At 37.0% G+C, this 20,378-nt stretch overlaps 1 protein-coding gene across 1 annotated transcript in view; it reads right to left on the minus strand.

Annotated features, from left to right (window-relative positions):
* The window catches only part of LOC146315727 (uncharacterized), a 97,405-nt gene extending 77,255 nt beyond the window's left edge, over positions 1-20,150 (minus strand). Inside the window, exon 1 of the mRNA XM_084736073.1 lies at positions 19,088-20,150. Coding sequence (XP_084592199.1) covers positions 19,088-19,198 — 111 coding nt within the window. The 5' untranslated portion in view covers positions 19,199-20,150. The remainder of the gene's footprint in view (positions 1-19,087) is intronic.
* Between the last annotated feature and the right edge of the window lie 228 nt (positions 20,151-20,378).

Raw genomic sequence — 20,378 nt, forward strand, 5'->3', positions numbered from 1 at the left:
TCTCTCCGTCCCTCCCACCACATTCGCAGGGTTCATCTAAGTCGCGTTGACGCCCACTCACCTCCAACATGCTACCTCAGTTTCCATGGTAATCGAGTAGCGACCGTGCTACATAAATATATACTTTAACATTCAGCACTCCACAACTCATTAAGAACATCTTCGGATGAGAAATTAAACCTCTCAGGGTGTTGTTCTTCTTAAAGGGCCACGCGGCAGCAAATTTAAGGGACTTTGTGTTGTTTGAAATTCCTGCGAGTGTTTGCTCGGTGAACCCGTGAGGTCGTCGGGATGAGAAAGCGGGAGCTGCTCCGCGGAGCGTGACACGATGGTAAATGCGACCCAGGGGGGTTTCAAAAGGGAGGAGTACAAGAGAACGTTTTCTAGTTCACGACTCATGAGAGAGACAGAACAAAAGCTTATTTGGGTATAAAAGCTCTGACAAAAAAAAAAAATCACTCTGTCAAGTGTCCCAAACCTGTGAGATATTAACCCTTTGAGAAACACGATTGTGGCAGCTCACAGGCTTCTTGCCGCTCTTTTTCTGTGTATGAAAGCACTAAAAAGTTGTAGAAAATAAAGGTAGTAAACATACTGTTGCTCTGACATCATGACCGACCAACAGGAACAGACACACAGAGTCCCGCCTCCTCTCCTCCCCTGTTGCATCTGTTCCACCGGCTTCTGTATCTCAATGGAGTCTCACGTAAACGCTTTTATTGATTTTTCTGAAAAGATGTTACTCATAAAGGTCTAAGCTGTTCTGGATTATCATTTAACTTATCCGTGTTCCTCAGCTGGAGATCTGGAACTTGTCAAACACGGAGCTTCAGGTTCCAACAGTGAACACTGAGATCGTAAAGCGGAGACGATGAAACTCAACACTGTGGTGCCTCTGATTGGCTCCACAGACCTCATTAAGGACGTGATTCATCCTCTACATGTTCTTGACTAACACACTGAGGTATACAACTCATGTTTTTACTCTTTTTACAACCACATTCTTGGCTTCCTACATCACTGCTTTACACCTATTACTGTAATGTTTAATGGTGCTTTTTGTTAGTTGATTTAAATTTTTATTGTTCGTATTTTTGTTGTTCTTAAACTGTTCCACAGTGTGTTTTTTCAGAGCATAAATAAAGGATACATATATATTTATCATTCTTGAGAGCAGGTTGTATTTTAACTCTTCTTATGCTGGTAAAATATATTTTAAAAGATCTGTTAAATCTTGTAACAGGTCAACCTCCTAGTGATTTCATTTTTTTACTAAATGTAAACATCAACTCCATCAGATGTAAAATCTGACAGAGTTGACGTCTTATGGACTTGACAAAATGTTACATTTTCTCATTTCACAGTCTAGTCGTAGTGAGTTCACATCTTATTATTTCAATTCAAAGTTAATAAATTCAAATCGTCCTTGGGACCTTTCTGTGCAGAGTTCGCATGTTGTCCATGAGGGTTCTCTCCAGGTTCTCCAGCTTCCTCCCACAGTCCAAAGACATGCAGCATAATAGGTTAATTGATAACTCTAAAATTGCCCATAGGTGTGAATGTGAGTGTGAGTGGGTGTCTGTCTCTACATGTCAGCCCTGTGATGACCTGGTGACTTGTCCAGGGTGGATCCCGCCTCTCGCCCAATGTCAGCTGGGACAGGCTGCTGGGTTATGGGTGTTTTCTGACACAGAGCAAGTTTAGAAATTAAAAAACATTAAAAGCAAACCAAAACATTTCAGAAATTTTATATAGTTCAAATCCCTAAAGAATAAAACTTCACCAAAAAATGAATTAGAGTGTTGGTATTATTTTTTGGTAGGACATGGTTTGTCCCAGTTCTCAAGAATAGGGTGATAAACTTCCAACAGACGCTCAGTACTCTGGTTTTTAATAAAGAAATGTGTAGAAGTTAATAACCAGCCAGCTTGTTTTGCACCATGTGTACACAGCTGACAGACGTGGGGGTAAAAGCATTTCAGTTGTGTCTGCATTGTGAATATTATTCCTTTCATTTCTGACATTTGTGACAGACGTTCAATACATTATATTATAACCAATGCACAGCAGAATGAATATATATTGTTGGCCCACAAGTTTTTTATTGCTGTTGTTTTTGCAATAGAAATATAATCCCTAAGATTGTGTTGATAGCCAGGCAGTTTGTTGTACAGGTGTGTTAACAGTTAACAGGCGTATAGGCTGAATACATGACACACTCACTGCGGCTTGGATTTGGATTAATTTCATTTCTGATGTTGTAATAGCCATGTCATTTGAAACATTATTACCAACGAACAGTCGATTTATTGTGTTGTCTCGGCGCTGTCTGGTGCTGAAGTCATTCACTTTTGCACGTGAAAGACATTTTTATCACTGCCTTATGATCACTTGCATTAGACTTGAAGCTATTTTTGACATATTCTTTGAACAAATGCTATTAAAAACTACACTTATGTTGAATGCACTGTGCACCTATTCTGCTTTTATTGAAAAACAAGAACTTCCTTAACACCAGGAAAGAAACCTGAATATTTTCTTTCATCACTGGATATCTTATTATCTTATTTTATCCCTACTTTATTAAACTGTAATGTTTAATATTAGTTTTTGTTTGGTTTTATTTATTATTGTTTAATTTTTATAAAATGTTTCTCCATGTGTTTTTTCACAGTTATCTATATTTATACACATTTAAATCTTCCTGGAGTTTTCTGTCTCTTGAGAAGTAAACATGTATATAAGATATACTGTATATAACTATAGTACATTTTTGTTTTTCATTTATATATATGTATATATACATATATTTTTGCATAGTAGATCAGTACAGGAGGAAACAGAAGTATGGGATACGGAATTAAACAGAATTATGTGGTAAATAAAAAATGTGAAAACAAGGCAAAGTATGCTTTTGCTTTTTAAAAATCTAAAGATCTGAAGATTTATTAAATCTTTGATTGCGAGTGCGAGAGTCTTTTTGCTTTTTATTGTCAACCCATGGTTTCCTCCTACGCACCTGTCCACCTACAAGTGTGCAAAAGTGTTTTGCTCTTTGATATTTTAGATTCTTCAAAGTAGCCATCTTTTTCTTTGATGACAGCTTTGCAGACGGTTGGTATAATCTGAACCACTTCTTATTAAAACTACAGAGAGAAGTGTGTCCAAACTGGTGCTGTATATGTGCTGTAGTGCAAACCTCAAAGTAAGCAGATATCCAAGTCAAACTGATCACAATCACAGATGATTATTCTGATCAATTTCTGCTGTTTCCAATGCTTTTCAAAGACTGTACAGATGAAATTACTGTACTGTGTATAATTCAAATTCAGATGCAGGACTACACATAAAATACAGCTTACTTTAGTGTTTGCTGCTGCATCTCTCTGGGGGTTTATCATAAGATTTCCAGGATGTTTGTCATTGAGAGAAAATTCCTGTCTTCCTCCCATCATAATAAAATGTCAGCTCAGTTTCATGGAAGTTAAGTAAAGCAAACAAATGAACATTGGTTTTCATTTAAGTCACTGTAACCACAATCTATTAGTGCTTTCCACTGAATAAGATATAGTACATAAGGTATCCATGCTAAAGATTTCATTAGATATTGTGTCTGTAAATATCTAATATCTGAGGGGTTTGTTCATATTTCATTCATAGCCCAACTTAAATAACATTTCATTCCTATAAACATGGCAAAAATGCAGTTTTTAATGTCTTTTTCCTCAGCAATAAGTTTGACTTTAACATGTCAACCAAATGAAACAAACCTGACTTTATCCACTGTTCATATTGATATTTAGGAACTGTATGCAAATCCCTGCATTTTTAATTAGACAATATTTCATTTGCATATTTAAACACAGAATTTCATAACCCTTGCAATACAAAAAATAATTCCCTTCTTGGAAGTAATCAGTTTGGGAAGTTTCATGGTGATATATATAGGTCACCTGTGATGTCTTGACTTGTGTTGATGGATGGCGACATGAGTATCTGTACTGGGTGGTAAAGATTTTAAATGACTGCAGATTTCTTAGATCCTGTGAGTATTTAACAACAACATATGTCTTAGTACTGCGGTTGGCTCGTTGTCAAAGCCTATGGGAGTGCATGGACGCATGCAGAGTCTCTAGCATGAGGATTTCAGGAGGATGAAATTAAATCCATGAAGATTTCATGGTGCAGCAGCTTGTGGATTTTGCAAAACATGTTTTTTTTTTTTTTCCAAAGTTGAGCTACGAGCTCATTAAGTCTGGTTTTGGTGATTTGCAAGCTCAAACATGTCTAGGTGTCCTTTAATACTTTTAAGCCTAAAAAATTAAACATTTGCCTCGATGTAAAAAACATTTTAAAGTGTGTGTGTGTGTGTTTTTTTTTTTTTTTTTACTGTGTATTACTTTACATATCGTCCTAATTTTGAAGTAACAGAGAAGAGATCCATGTCAGGGTGTTAATGTAATCGGTTGAGGGCTGTAGCTGAACAGTTTTTGACCTCATGCCCTACACGCCTGCTCTTGTGGTTTTGTACTGGTTTATTTTTAGTGGGAGGAACTGTATTGAGAGTAGAAGTCCCTCAGTGACTTTTGAAGTCTAGAAAATAGTCCCTACTCTTGTAGTTGCTGGTGCATTTCAGTGCTTATAATTGATCAGATAACACATTTCTTCTGGATAGAATTCTTGGCTGTATGAGGAAGTGAAAAGTACACTACTGTGTTATTGGATGTGGACGTATTTTCCTGTTTGATTAGTCTTTACAAATTCTCAGTTTCTACACTGCACTTTATTTAAATTTAAAAAAAAAAAAATACATGTATCACCTCTGCATTGATTTGCTTGAATAAAAAGCTAACATTTCAGTCACAAGTACCTTTTTCAAGACATAGCGATCATAAAGTGACATGGAGTTTAAATATAGGTGTGTCTATAGTCACATGAAAAAGCTCAGTCATTTATAATCCCCACTGGTCAAGATGTTTAGCATTCAAAAACTACTTATAAAAATAAAGTAAAAAATAAATAAATAAAATAATAATAATAATAATAATAATAATAATAATAATAATAATAATAATAATAATAATTAATAAATAAATAAATAAATAAATAAACAAATAAAATAAATAATAAATAAATACAAATAATAAATAAAGAGGGGATATAGATAACAATTTATTTGCAATAAATAAATAGAAAAACATAAAATAAAATAAAATAAAATAAATAAAATAAAATAGAATAAAAAATATATAATAAATAAATAATAAAAAAAATAGATAAGGGAGAAAACAGAAAACTATATTCATGTAATAAATAACTAGAAAAAAGTAAAAAAATAAAATAAAATAAAAATTGAATTTCCAATTTAGTTTTATATGTAGACAAGACATAGACCAAGTCTACAGTGTATATGCATAAATACCACAAACATAATCCATTAATCCATTTATATAAACTTTAGTTAAAAAAAGAAAGAAAAAAAAAACAGATGGCACAACCCACAAAGACATACTTGTAGTAATTGGGGCTGGGTATCAATACCAGTACCCTTGAAGTGATACTGATACTAACAGAGTTCTTCATTTGGAAGTATTCTGGAAATTCTCCACATTTTATGCAGTTACTGTCATGAGATGACTGAGTTTTCTGGTCAATCAGACAGGATAAAAAGTAAATAGAAATAAAGGGCAGTACATACTCCAACTCTCAGTAATCCCACAAAACAGCAAGAAGTGCATCTCCATATCCTATACCTCAAACCATAATAGAACAATCTTCTGTGCAAAATACACAAGTCAGTTGAAAAAAAAGTCTATCTAGACTATCTATTTGACCGGAGGTTAGATTTATTTCACAGGACATTTCACAGGAAGATTCTGAACTCCAGGTCCTCATTCATTCCCAGAGGTACAAGTGGTGAACATGATGCCTTCTGCTCATCTCATTTAAATAGACCAGAGGTTTTCAAAGTGGGAGGCGGGCCTCCCCAGGGGGGCTCCAACAGTTTCAGGGGAGGCCCAGTGAATGGAAATGAAAAACTGCTGCATCTGTTATTACATTAGCTGTCAAAAGGGGATCACACTGAATAGAGTAGCCTAAATATGTGTGATTTAAGAGATAGTTCAGAGATTTAGGGAATTTTAATGTTTTTCCCAGAGTCAGAAACTAATAAATGTCTTTGGATATGCCTTTTTTTTAGAAGTACTGGTGCAGTCTCATGTGGGCAAAAAGTTTTAAGTTATTGGTTATTAAAGGGACAGTTCCCCCAAGAAATACACATTTTTCCCTGGCCTGTAGTGCTGTTTATCCATCTAGATTGTGTTGGTGTGGGTTCCACAGTTCTGGAGATATCAGCCGCAGAGAAGTCTGCCAGTAATAAATCATAAAAATAAAACAATTTTTCATGGTGAAATTAATGAGTCTCACAGTCGGAGGACAGAATCTGAATGGAGGTACAATTTATTTTTGTGGAGAAAAGTATGGGAGCATTATATTGTACATGTGTGGTGCAACTGTTGTGCTGGAATTGGTAAGACTATTTATCTTTCAAATTAAAACTTTACACAGGAATGTAAAATGTAAGATATTGTAAAATTTAGTAATAAAAGTAGACATGACAAATGGTTAAGTTATTCCAGTGTGTGTGCATATGTCATACCACCCCTGCATAAGTGAGTGCCCCACTTGGGCCACCCCTGTCAAAAATGTCAGGACACCCTCCGGTCCATTCAAGATCTGAAATATCTGTATTGAATCTGTATCTGAAATAAGATCACAGAAACGAAACGATTCTGGAGCAACAAAGTTGACATGTAGCCTACATTTTACAGCGTTTGAAAGTATTTATTTATGAGACATTTTAGCTTCATGGGACTCAGCTTTGAAACTTCATGATGTCCCACATGCAAAAAAAAAAAAAGAAAGAAACAACTTGTTGGTTCAGCCAAGTCGTCAGACTGTGTCAGAAATTCACACACACGTGCACATGTATACACACACACTCTGCTGTGTCACGCAAACACACTAATGGTGCAGAAGAAGATATGTGCGCGCGGACACACACACACACACACACACACTTGCACTCCATCTCTCCCTTTGGAGCAGATGGCTCCACAGTCATAGCTGATGTTTCACACATCAATGAAGCACACCATGTACTCACAACTACCGAATACACACACACACACACACACACACACACACACACACACACACACACACACACACATGCACACACACACACTCATGCCATGTAAATCACAACTACTGAAGACACACGTGCTCACACACACATGCATAACTGCTCAAACGGAGATGGGCCGACCATTTCACTAACAACTGTTAAACACACACATGCGCAAATGCACACGCATGCACAGAGTGTCCTCATCGGCGCTAATTTATGTAGTGAGGAGCCATGTTGTTGGCGACTTCGCTCCAACCTCAGAACACACTCTCTCTCTCTCACACACACACACACACACACTCACTCACACACACACACACACTCACACACACACACATACATGCATTAGTAGCTGAGAGGCAGTAGGTTATAGTGTTGTATTGTCATGGGTGTTGTTAGGCCTGATGTCAAATAGCCGATAGCACCAAGAGAGAATATTGCACCCGGCAGCTCAAGGACATTATTGCTTTTACAAGACAGTCAGCAGCACCTGTGATTTTAATTGAAAACACACGACACATAAAGAAAATAAACCAGTCCGCCTTTAACAAGCACCATGTTTTCATGTTTTAATGTTTTTTTCTTTGTCAAAATCTCTAAAAGAAACAGTGATAGCACTTAATATTAAAGTTCTTGTAATAAGTGTTAATTATTAGGTAATAAGACCCTTATAAAATGCTTGTTAATGTTAATATGTGTTAAGACTATATAAGTGTTAATAATAGCATAATAAACATGTTTATAGACTGTTTAAGAATGTTAGTAAAAGCCTTATGAGTTTCTTATAACTGTTTATAATAGCATTGTAAACACATTTAATTGAGTTTTCTAACATACCAATTATATCATTTTTAAACTTATACTCACCTTTAATTTAATTGTTGCTTAATTTTTTTTTCATAGTTCATTATGCATTTATTATCAGTTCTTAACACAGAAAAGAAACAGAATTTGTAATAATTAACAAAATTAGGATAAGTGTTAACAAGTGCATAATAAAAAATCTGTTAACCTTAGTAAGAACTGTTCACATTTTAGAGCCATTACCCCACAATCCATGGTTACATGCTAATAAGTGCATAATAAAGGATTAATTAACCTAAGTAAGCACTGTTCATGCTTTTGAACTGCATTCCCCCAAATTTTACTGTTAACTAGTGCATAATAAAGGATTAATTAACCTTAGTGTACATTGCTAGATCTGGTACCCCCCAAATGAATAGTTAACTGTTAATAAGTGCATAATTAACATTAAAGAAACAACAAATATTTGGTAAAGGTTTAACTATGACATAAGTCAGTTTGTAATGCTGTTATGAACAAAGTCTCATAAGGCTCATAACATTCTCAAGCAGTCTATAAACTGTTAACAAGTTTCTCATAAGACTAATGTAATAATAAACATGTTTATTACGCTATTACAAACACTTATCTTATATTGTCTTATTAACACATATTAATGTCAATAAGCATCTTATAAGGGTATTATTATTTATTAACTAAAGCATATTACTGGCACCTTATTATAAAGTGTTACCCAAAACATTTCCTCAAGAGAAACCACACATCCGGCACAGGAAGCCTCCAAAACAAATACACTGCTCAAAAATATCACTGCTGAGAGAAAATTTAATGCTCAGAAGGAATTTGATGTCAACTTTTTGTGCCAAGTGGGGTGTAGAAAATCAGCGTTATTTAACTTACTGGAATCAATGTTTCTATAGCAACACAACTCTGGCCTCGCTGATATTGGGAAAGGTGTGAAATATTCCCTGACAGCTGGTGGGCTATCATGAATTAATGTCGCCGCCGAGTCACTGTGAACTACCTGATTTACAAAAACACACACAGAAACCCAAGGAGAGCCACACGCGCACGAGGAAGAACAGAGGAGCGGCTTGAACGTACACTTCTTGAATGATTTTAAATGTTTTAATAAATTAGGACTTTGGACCACCCAGTGTGGGTTTGAGATGAGCCGTGTTGACAGCATGAATAGTAACACAGAGAGACACAGGCAATGTGCCCAAATATCTTTGGCACATTCAGGCAATTAAGGTACAGGAAAAAAATCATTTGATTTGGGGTGTTAGAATGTTTTTTTTTTTGTTTTTTTTTGCTTTAAAGCAGAGAGGAGAGGGTGATATCAGCATGCAGTGTGAGATGTGTTTGCTCTCCGCAGCGGCTAAATGCTCACCTGTCGAACAACAAAGTGTTGAAAATTTCAGGGAATGAGGATTAAGTCTGAAATGCAGTCACGAAACAGAAAAGCTTATGTTGAATTGGACATATTTTCAGGTCTTCCTCACGTTAAAGATGTCAGCACTTAAATGGGTTTCAGTTCACTCAAATCATCAGAAATGACAAGGAAAGATTATTAGCAAGATATGGAGGAGTATTAGGGACAGACTTAAAGGAAAAATGGGAGGAGCAAGATTTTTTTAATTTGCATTTTGAGAATCAAAAATGTGAAGAGTCAAGTGTCAAAATGTCAAGAATAAAGTTGAAATGACAAGAACAAAGTGAAACTTTCAGTATTAGATTCAGGCATAAGAAACAATCAGAGGAGGATGTTTTTGTTTTTGTTTTCATTTGTGTTTTTGTTGAGAATTAAGTTGAAATGTGGAGAATCAAAATATTGAGAATGAAACTGAAATTTTGAGAATAAAGTAAAAATGTCAAGAGTAAAGTTAAAATGTCAAAAATTGAAATATTGAGAATAAAGTCAAAATATTAAAAATGAAGTTGAAATGTTAAAAATCAAAATGTTGAGAATAAAATTGAAATACCAAAGAGAATAAACCCAAAATTTTATTATTATAATAATATTTAATGCTACTTTATTACTAATATTATTCTAATGTTATAACCAAAGTTATTCTCAATAGGCAAAACAATTTAAAATTAATAAATCATCATCCTCTGATTAATTTTCTCTTATACCTGGCACTAAGACTGAAAGTTCGACTTCATTCTCAGCATTTTGACTTAATTCTTAAATGCAAACTTTTTTTTTTAAGAAAAAGAGAAGTCCTCTTATGTTTCCCCTCATGCCTGGCTCCTCCATAGAAAGGAAACTGTCTTGTTACTTGTAGTGAGAAAATATGTAGATGGCATGGTTTCAGGCATTATATAATGATAACAGTTCTGTAATATTGGTTTAGGGACTTCAAACACATCTAACGTCACTATAATATTATAAAATAATCCTATAAGTGGAGAAAATAATCTCGCCACAGGGTCATGTGTGATTGAAAGCTTCAGAACAGATACTAAAAGGACCTTGTGGTGAGATTATTTCCCCATCTGCTGTTTTCAAGGTCGAACGTGAACTTTGAGGATCAGTTCTTTTACATCAACATGACAAAAAAAGTCCTTAAAAGTTGTTAGAAAATAAATAAATTTGAACAAACTCCACCTGCTTATCACATGATATCATCAAAAGCTCCATAACAGCTTCTAAACTTTGTGATTAGACTGTTTCCAAGGTCAAGAATCTTAAAGAATCTACATACTCGTGTTGTTGCCGCTACTCAACAGTGAGGATATTACATTATATCAGAATATATTACGGGGACTGTCAGTCAGTCCCGTCGAGATGCTCTCCAGATAACAGGGACAGTAAGCAGCGTATTCGTGGCACACACACACATCAGGATCAGAACATGTAGTGCGGCAGTTTGGAACAGGGAGAAAACACACCACGATCTTAGAACCAGTCATTACTACTACAGTGCAACCAGAGTGCAAAGGTGTTGGACCTCCATAACATCATTTTCACACTCATCAAACCATTCAGTGAGCCCTCGTGGATGGGGGGTATTGTCAAATGTGCCTGCAGGGCATTACTATGCATGCCACAGAGCATGATAGGTGTGATGTCAATTGCCTAATGTAATCATGCTGTAATACACCTGTGTATAACCATCAGCATTTGTTATGTTTCTCTACTGATTTATTCAGGTCTCTCTTTTAATTTGTCTCCCAGCTGTGTATTGATGGTGTTTCTAATTTGGATGAGTTTAACATTGATTTAAAGGGGAAATTCGTCACCTGTCATTTGGATGTCAATGATGATGGTAAATGTAGTTGATATAAGCCGTAAATTGTTCAGTGCATGCTTTATCAACAGAGAAAACTGAGTTCTCCTGCTGCAAAAACTGTTGTTCTTCCTGCGTCAGTGATATCACAGTGACTTTGTTAGTGTTAAGGAAGACTCTCTCTACAATTTTTTTCTAGTCTCCTCCTAGCAAGGGTGGCATGCTAGGTTTTTGTCTCCTAGCACACATGTTTTGGTCAACATGAATGCAATGCATCCTGGTACACATAGGCAATGCCGCTAAGGCTCTTTGAGCAGGAGAACTCAGCTCTCATCTACATTTACCATGAACACTGACTGCACATGTGCATGAAAAGTGGTGAAGTTTTACGTAAAAGAACAAAGTAGTGATTTTGAACACATGCTTTAAATCTTAACTATAATAATATAAACATACTCTACCCATAGTTTTAGTGTTTTCCATTCATTTCAACACAATGTTAAAATTAATTAACAAACTCTTAATTGCTTGAGAAGTGTAATGCATTGAACATGAGTAATTATTATGTAATTCTATATTAATTATTAGTAAGTATTTTACATGGCATTTCTTTTGATGGCTGCCTGCCATCGCAGGTTTTAGGTTTTTCCTCGCCACTATCACCGTATTACTTGCTCTTGTTGGGAACTAATGGTCGTCTGTAAATAATATTATAAACAGAATGATCTAGACCAGCCCTATATGACAAGTGCCCTGAAATAACATCTGTTTTTTTGACTTTTTGCAGTTCTTTTTTGGGTCCATTATGTTTTTCCATTTTTGCAGATGGTACACTGGAATACCAGGGCCACTTATTTATGTATTTGGTCCCTGCTTTTGTCCATACTGACTTTAGAAAAAGTTCATTCAAGCTCCGCAAACAAGAGCTGGGTGTCGACAAGTGTATGCCACCCACGCTCATAAGTAAGAGTATGTTCAGTGCCACAGCACAAGTGTGAGGTAATGCTCCATTTAAACAACAATACAGTTGTTGTTTTTCAGTATTGCATACTGAAAAAACAAAATCACACAGTCTAGATGATTTAGATCGCTTCAAAGATCTGGTTATTGATTTTAATACCATGCAGGGCTGAATGGAAAACAATGGCTGCTTGGAACAGCAACAAAATCCAATTCTGGCAAAAGATTGTTGAGTGTCACTCCAGCTTGTCCAATACAAACACTCTGGGTTTTATGGCCACTCAACAAAAGAGGCAAAACCTAACCAGAAAAGGTCCTTTAACTTTGTTAAGGGGAAGATTTTGGTCACAATTGTGAAAAAAGGAACTCATCTTTGCATAAACATGGGACTGAACTTGAGTCATTTGGAGTTAAAAGGAAACTGTAGACACTCATCCATCCCACTGATCTGCTCACTCTCATTTTTTTTTACACTGTTCTGGCTTCTAACTCTGCTGCCTGTCTCTGCTCATGTCTCTCTCATGAAATCCTTTTGTGCTGGCGCAAACATATCTCTCCCATTTCCCATGCACATGTTATTTGAATTTTTAAGACATGATCGTTTCATGCAATTTCATCAGACCTGTCTGCACTAAAGAACTTGGAGATAAAATTAGCTCGGGAATATGAGGATCCAAGGTGACTGGTGATAGTCGTGTGTGGTTGTTCGCCAATTAAATCTCTTGATATAGCTTTCTATTCCTGGATTAGGTGACGAACAGAGTTGAATGCGTTCCTTTGAAATGCCTCAGTTTTCTTGTGTGGGTAATTAAAGAACATTTATTTATGGTATTGTGCTCGCAGAGAAAACTTTATCTTATATTTTATGAGTTTGATATCATTTTAACACGTCTGGAAGCTCTGACTCGTTAAAGGTGCTGTAATGGCGTAATTAGTTTGTCATCTATTTAGTGAAGCACGGTAATTAACATGTTCGAACAGGAGCAAGTGAACATCTATTTTTAACTTTTCTTTGACAGCCTTTAATGAGAAATTTGGATTTAACTATGAAGTATGTAAGAACAAAGTTGGAAAGAAGCCACCTCTGGAAGATATTTTTAAAAAAAAAGAGAATATATTTGAGACTGTCCTCCAAAGTAAAGCCCCCATGACAACATTTGTTTACGTTCAAGTGAAAAGAACTGTTTTGGCTTTAGTAATTATGACTCATGTCCAAGCATAGGAGCAGATAGTGTGACATTAAACAATAAGAATAAGTTCAGCGTGCTTATGGCAATTTTATTATTTTTCCCAGGGCAGCAAAGACATGATCTGCTTTATTCTGCCTTTGATTGACTCATACTCATTGCCTTCGTTGGTTGATTTGATTAAATTGCATGATGAGTGAGACTGGTTAGGGTTTAGGTAAGAATATCAGGATAAGGCTCTCAAAGACAGAGTAGGGTGGCCATGCCTTCCCCCAGTATTTTGCATAAATATGCTAAAAGAGCGCGAACATGCTCATGTTTTTGATGAACGGCAAACTGAACCAATCAGTTTTCAACTAACTAATGTGAACATGAGGGTTGTTAACTCCTCAGAGTTAACAAGGCTTACATTATCAAGTGATTAAATAAAAAGTGTGATGCGAATTTGCAGCAGAGTGAGAGAGAATATGGACAGAAGTGTCGATGTGATATAAAAATGTTCTTTGATCATACAGCATGAGGTGTATCATCCAGGATACACTGCAGACTGGAGTCTCTGTTACAGTGGACAACAGACAAATAGATCCACATTTTATGACTCATCTCCTCTGTCTCGTCTCCCTCTTCATCTCCTTGCAGTTCTCACACATTATGGTGCATTCTACTATATATATATATATGAATATCTCACACTATGTAGTATGAAGCCATTATATCGACACCATCTTCTTTAAAAGGAAGAGATTAAAATGATAATTTTTTTAAATGTAAGAAATTAACATCAACTTGTTCATTTTTGAGGGCTGTGAATTCAGTTCAAAATTCAGATTTGTGAACTATGAATGTGAATTTCTTCATTTTAATCTGTGTGAACTTAACATTAAACTACTGCGAACTTGCACAACACTGTCATTCTGGGCAAAATAATGTATGCGTGCTTATATGGTTAAAAAAAAACAAAAAGTAAGACTTAAAGACAACAGACTGCCATTTGCTTGCTGTTTCCTGCTGCCAGCAGTGTTGGAGAAGTTGTCTGAAAAATTTAATCAGTCACTAATTACATGTTACTTCTTTCAAACTCATTTCTCAGTCCACCCACACCAAAAAGTCTTGAAACCAACTCCATACCCACATGTCACAATTTCTTTGTTTAGAAATAGAAAACAAGTAATTAGGACCACCAGCCTGTGTTCTATAGGTGTTTACTGACCATCAGTGGTTCGCTTAGCATTAGCACAACACTACACAAGTATCATCCTCAGTTATGCGTCCTCAGAAAAAGTTTGGAAAAGGGCATACACTTTCAAAAACACTTGGCAGGTGATTGGGTGGACCATCTGACTATCACGTCTAACATGGGCTAACCTCAGCCAATCAACTCAAGGCTTCCATGGACAATTCTTGCCATCATCACACCTAAAGCCACACCTTTAGCTGCCAGTAGCTGCAAGTATGACACAGTAAACAGCAAGATGGCAGCATGCACAAGTACATTAGTAAAGTAACATAACAATATAAAACACAGGAGAATATGAAGTGAGATATATGACCTTAAGGACTCTCAAAAGCCTCAGAAAACATGTAGGTCTTATGTTTGGCATTGTCCAATCACCCTTCCCCTTCAGCCTCAATTGCGGGACAGCTAACAGCAGCTCGTCCAAGGACATGAGCAATTGTTGGTTGGAGAGAGAGAGCAGAGGATATGTACCGGGGTGCCAGGCTGTGCAGAGCTTTTAAAACAAATAAAAGAACCTAAAATTCTGTGCTGTACTTAACTACCACTCTCCTTGATGCCAAGGCACTGATTTGCTGCACCACCAAAACAGATAACTTGAAGTCTGGTAAGATGGATTCTTCTCACAAATCCAGCAAAGAGGTTCACATACATTCCAACTCTGAACAAAACTAACTGATGCCTAAATGTAGACTTAACAGTGACTAACGTTAGCAAGCCAGCTAAGTAAGAACATATAACGTGAAAATAAGACAACTTTGGAGTCATGTTTGTTGTCTTTTTATAGAGGCTAACTTCCAGTCCCTCATTGGCCAAACTAGTAAAGTCCCTGACCAGTCTGTCTGCTGAACTCAGAGACCAAACTCCCATCTACCCAGTGACCAAGCAGACCCCTGAAGTAATGGAGTTTGATTAATAAATGCAGTGCTATTGCCAAAATTACCCTACTTGTTACTGAAAAATGTATCAAATGTATCACATTTACTACTCAAGACTGACCGACAATTAACATTGGTTTGTTTTAACCATGACGACCCCTCCCTACCAAGTCCTTATCATCGTAACCATGTCAACAAGTGTCCCCTAACTTTAAAGTAGCAGAAAATTCAACCCAAGCCAGGATCTATTCCCAACCCCAGCCATGTCTGTTTCGTGCCTAAAGATAACCTCAGTCACAGCAGCGTCAGGTCAGGAGACAGTTTTATTTTTGTAGCGATGCTATGCAGAACTTTTAGAGGAGACTGAATGAGGTCATAAAAAGTGTTGCAAACAAATACACCCCCCTAAATTTTGGAGGGAAATACAGATTATGTTATGGTGCTGAGGGGCATCAGAGCAGAAAACACCACTACGTGTCATTCCAGTCTAATTTAACTTGGAGTTTAAATTGGGGAAAAAGTGACCTCACACCCAGTCCATAAAAACACGATCAGACATCTTTTATTAACACTGATGAGACCCACGTGTTTCAGTGAGCACTTTATCAGGCTCATGAAAAGCTGCCATGTGCCAAAGGCGGGTTTATTTTTCCTGACTACATGTTCATCCTGCAGTTGTCAGCACCTCCAGCTCTGCGAGACGCACTACAAGATTACAATATGAGATTTGTTAACCTTTTCTCAGTTCTGTGTAATCCACATTCAGGATTTGCCCCATTAGTTTTCATTTTAAACCACAAATAATAGTACAATATATACTAATGCATTCATGTGATGATGAAAAGCTCCAGTTTTTGCAACCGAACTGTTTCTTTTTGTTTCTATTTTTAATAAAGCACATAATAAAACAACAGAAACTGTTACGGCTGCAGAACACTTGCATACCGCTGCAGGCTCTATTGTGTGCCTTGTAGTTAATTGCAGGCTAAGTCAGATGCATTGTTGATTCACTGTGGGGCCAGTCGCTCACACAGACTTATGGCCCTATCATTCCACCATGACATGTCATCATAATTTATGATTTATGATGGTTATTAGAAGTATTGACACAAGTAAAAGTGAAATATGATCTGACAGAGATCACATGAGGCAGAACAAAGACACGGAACTGTGCAGCCTGTGTTAAAATGATCACTTATTACCTTACATTTTTAAAATGTATTTCTAATAATCAATCACCCATTCTTGAGAACTGGGACAAATCATGACCTACTGATAAAAAGAAAACATTAAAATGATTAATAGCAACACTAATTCCAATGTTTTGGTGAAAATTGATATATGTGAAATATGTGTAATTTATGAAATGTTTTGGTTGGCTTTAATTTCATTAATTTCTAACCTTGTTCCAACTTGTCCCAGACAAGATTTCGCAGCTTCAAACATTTTAAAAATATGCTAACTACTAACACAGCTAACAATACCTACTGTTAACATAGGTGTAAATTCTGCTATTATTATCGACTTTGCTTTTTTTTAATGAAAATGTTGTGTCCCAGATTTCCGTCACCTCTGTCAGATTTTTACAAAAAACATGATTTAATCAGGCATAAAAAATGTAGCTCTAGCCTAAGAACCCTTGTCTCACTTCCTGGTTTAAAAAAAGGCGGGAAAACAGCACTGGTAAGCTTTCATTTTCATTAAACTCATTTACAAATTCATTGATTAATTTTGCTATTAGGTGTGTCTCAACCATAACACGTCAGCTCTGTAGCCCTTCTACATCAAAGCTAAATAAGAAATGTGCATTTTTGATTAGCAATAACTGAACTCTTAGAAACTTTAAAAAATAAAATGCCCGCTCACGATGACTACACTGTGAAATGACATATGGTAACAATGTGTCAACTCCGTAAGACGTCAGCTCTGTCAGATTTTTACAAGAGCATTATTTATTAAGGATTTAAAAGGTTTAACTATAACCTAAGGACCTCTGTCTCACTTCCTGTTCTTTTAAAAAAAAGGCGGGAAAACTGTTAAGCACAGGTAAACTTTCTATTTTTCACAAATTCATTAATAATATTGCTGCCAGATGCGTCTTAACCATAACATGTCAACTCTGTAGCCCTTCCAAATCAAAGCTAAATAAGAATTTTTGTTTAAAAAAAAGTGTATTTTGATTAGCATTATGACGTACAACTTTTTAAAAAAAAATGGCTATTCACTATGTCTATGCTGCAAAATGACATAGTCTACCAATTTGTCAACTCCATAAGACGTCAACTCATTCACAGTTAATGAAAAATTTAATCACAAGGAGGTTGGCCAGTTATACAGTTTAATAGCCAAGAGTTCGATCTTTTAAAATCCCAGCATAAGTGAAGAGTAAAAATCAAAACCCCCTCAAAATACGCTCTTGTCCCAGCTCTCAAGAATGACAAGAATAGTGACTATTCTTCCTAAATTCTGAAAACAACCGTATTTTAAATAGGTTAAACTTTGTATTTTTTTGGTGACTTGTAAATATTAGACAGTAAAGAAGATGAGTTAATGTAATTTTATTTCATCTAAAAAGGAGTGGTTGGTGTTTAATGTGTAATGAGTCTACTGTAGCGCTGCCCTCACACAACCTCCTGACGCTTCATCTGATGTCTCTCTTTGAAGCCTGCAGGAATTTTTTGGTGCGTCTCCACAAGGACTCGCTGTAATTATGTTTGCCTGTAAGTAACGCTGAGTGAGAATGAAGGAGACTGATGGTACAAGGTTTAGCCGGAGTTTAGATTATGAGAAAGAAAAGTAAAGAAGGGTCTGACTCATCTGGTCAGCTCGGATCTTCCCACACAGCTTCAGGAGGGCACATGACAAGTCGTTTCTCTGAACTCATTTTCATTCAGATTTTAATTTGTCACCAACGCACCAGAATGCATTCCAATTATACTTCATGGGATTAGTATTTTGACTGCCAGATAAGCTGGTTTTTGAGAAAATTGTCGACAAGGATAACTGTGTATCATAACTGTGTATACAAGATTACACCAAAAAATGTGCATAAAACTGTGTAAACATGTGGCTTCTGCTTGTGTTTGATAGAGTTTTGGTGTAAAAGACCACGAGAGTCATGTCAAACTGAGGATAAATGTGCATTTAAAGAGGAAAAAACATTTTGACTTCTTCCCGACCTCGCTTAAAAGGTACAAAACAAGACGCCAAACATGTTTAAGTGCAGCCGTCGAGCCAGACGAGTGCTTAGCGTAAGCTTCACCCACCCCCATCTGCATCTTTTCTGCCTCCAATACCGAGTCAATTAACCTAATGGAAGTGGCAATTAATTAACTCAGCAAACACAATGATTAAGGACCTGACAATCAAGTGGAGTGGGAGTGGTTTAACTAATGCTGATTTGGAGGTAAACAGTTTCTGGCTTGTTTTTGACACGGAAAATAAAAAAAGACATACATGCGCTCTGGATTAGGAGGATTTATGTCAATAAAATGGAGATTTAAAGCTGCCAATAGCGTCCGAAAAAGCCTTAAAACAGTCAAATTTTCAAAATAAAAGCACGTAAAATTTCAAAGTGAGTAACGCAAACGAGGCCTTACCGTGTTTCTTTGGCCGTTGGTTCCTATTGGTCCTCTGAACACCCCCTTGATGCTCCTCAGCTGTCCATCACGCAGGTGGGTGGAACTGATCACAATGTAGTAGCACGCCATTGGATTTGACTGAGTTTCATGCACTTAAATATCTATCTGTGTGAAGAAAAAGTCTTGAAAACTGCTTCTTCCTCAACTCTCCTCTTCTGCTCTCCTCATTTCTTCTCTCCTCCTCTGTTTTATAAAGTAGAGGAGGGACAAAAAAGGGAAAAAGGAGGAGCGCAGCCCCCCCCCCCTCCTACTCGTACTGCTCTGATTTATTCTCTCTCTTCTCTAAGTTTCTGCCGGTGACTCTTTGACTCTGCCTCCTCCTCCTCCTCTCCTCATCTTCCCCTCTGCTTCTGTCTCTTTTTAAATATTTCACCCCCTGCTCCTCCTTTCCTTCCACTCTTGTCTTTCTCTAAATGTTTTTTTTATTCTTCGTCTTTTCTAAAATCCCTCAGTCTCCCCTTTAAATATTTCTAAGTCTTTTTTCTCTCCAGATGTTTTGCTCCCATCTTTCATTCATCAATCTTTCCTTGTCATTGACTCCCTCCCTCCTTCCCTCTTTCTTTCTTGCTGAGTCGAAATTTCCTCCCCGAAAAATCTCAGCCTCTCATTGATCAGCCTCGCAGTTCCTCTAACTATCTCCCATCCGCTGCCTCCACTTCACAATCTCTCCAACCTCCTTTTGTTTTCCCTCCCTCTTTTGTCTCTGTATCTCTCTAAGTGGAGAGGAGGGATACTTTTTTTCCTCCTCCTCCTCTCACTATCTCCCCATGTCCTGTCTTTCTTCCTCTCCCTGTCTCTTTTCTGCCTCCTTGTTAGTGTGGAAGACGAAGAAGAAGAAGAAGAAGTACTCAGTCTTCTCCTCCCCTCTGTCTTTCTCTCTGTCAGAGCCGGCGTGCAGCTTCCTCTCAGATGCTCCTCTCCTCTCCTCTGCTGCGCTGCATGTGTTGGCTCTCCTCCCTCCCCTCCACCTCCCTCCTCTCTCTGCTGATCTCTTGCTCTGTGGCCAGCAGAGTGGTTTGCTCCTCAGTTACCCGCGGTTACCATCTGCCCTTTTAACGCATGGAGTGCTGACGCTTGCTCTCTCCTCCTCCTCCCTCTCCCTCTCCATCTCCATCCCTCTCCATCCCTCCCTCTCTACATCTCTCTCTCTCTCTCTCTCTCTCTCTGCCTCTTCTCTTGCTGTCTTTCTTCTCGCTTTAATCATCTCCTTCTCTCCCTCCTTCTCTCTTTCTCTCAAGCCAAAGGAGAC

This window comes from Lutjanus erythropterus, chromosome 14, assembly GCF_056507025.1.
Source record: "Lutjanus erythropterus isolate fLutEry1 chromosome 14, fLutEry1.hap2, whole genome shotgun sequence".
In the NCBI taxonomy this organism is placed as follows: Eukaryota; Metazoa; Chordata; class Actinopteri; order Lutjaniformes; family Lutjanidae; genus Lutjanus; species Lutjanus erythropterus.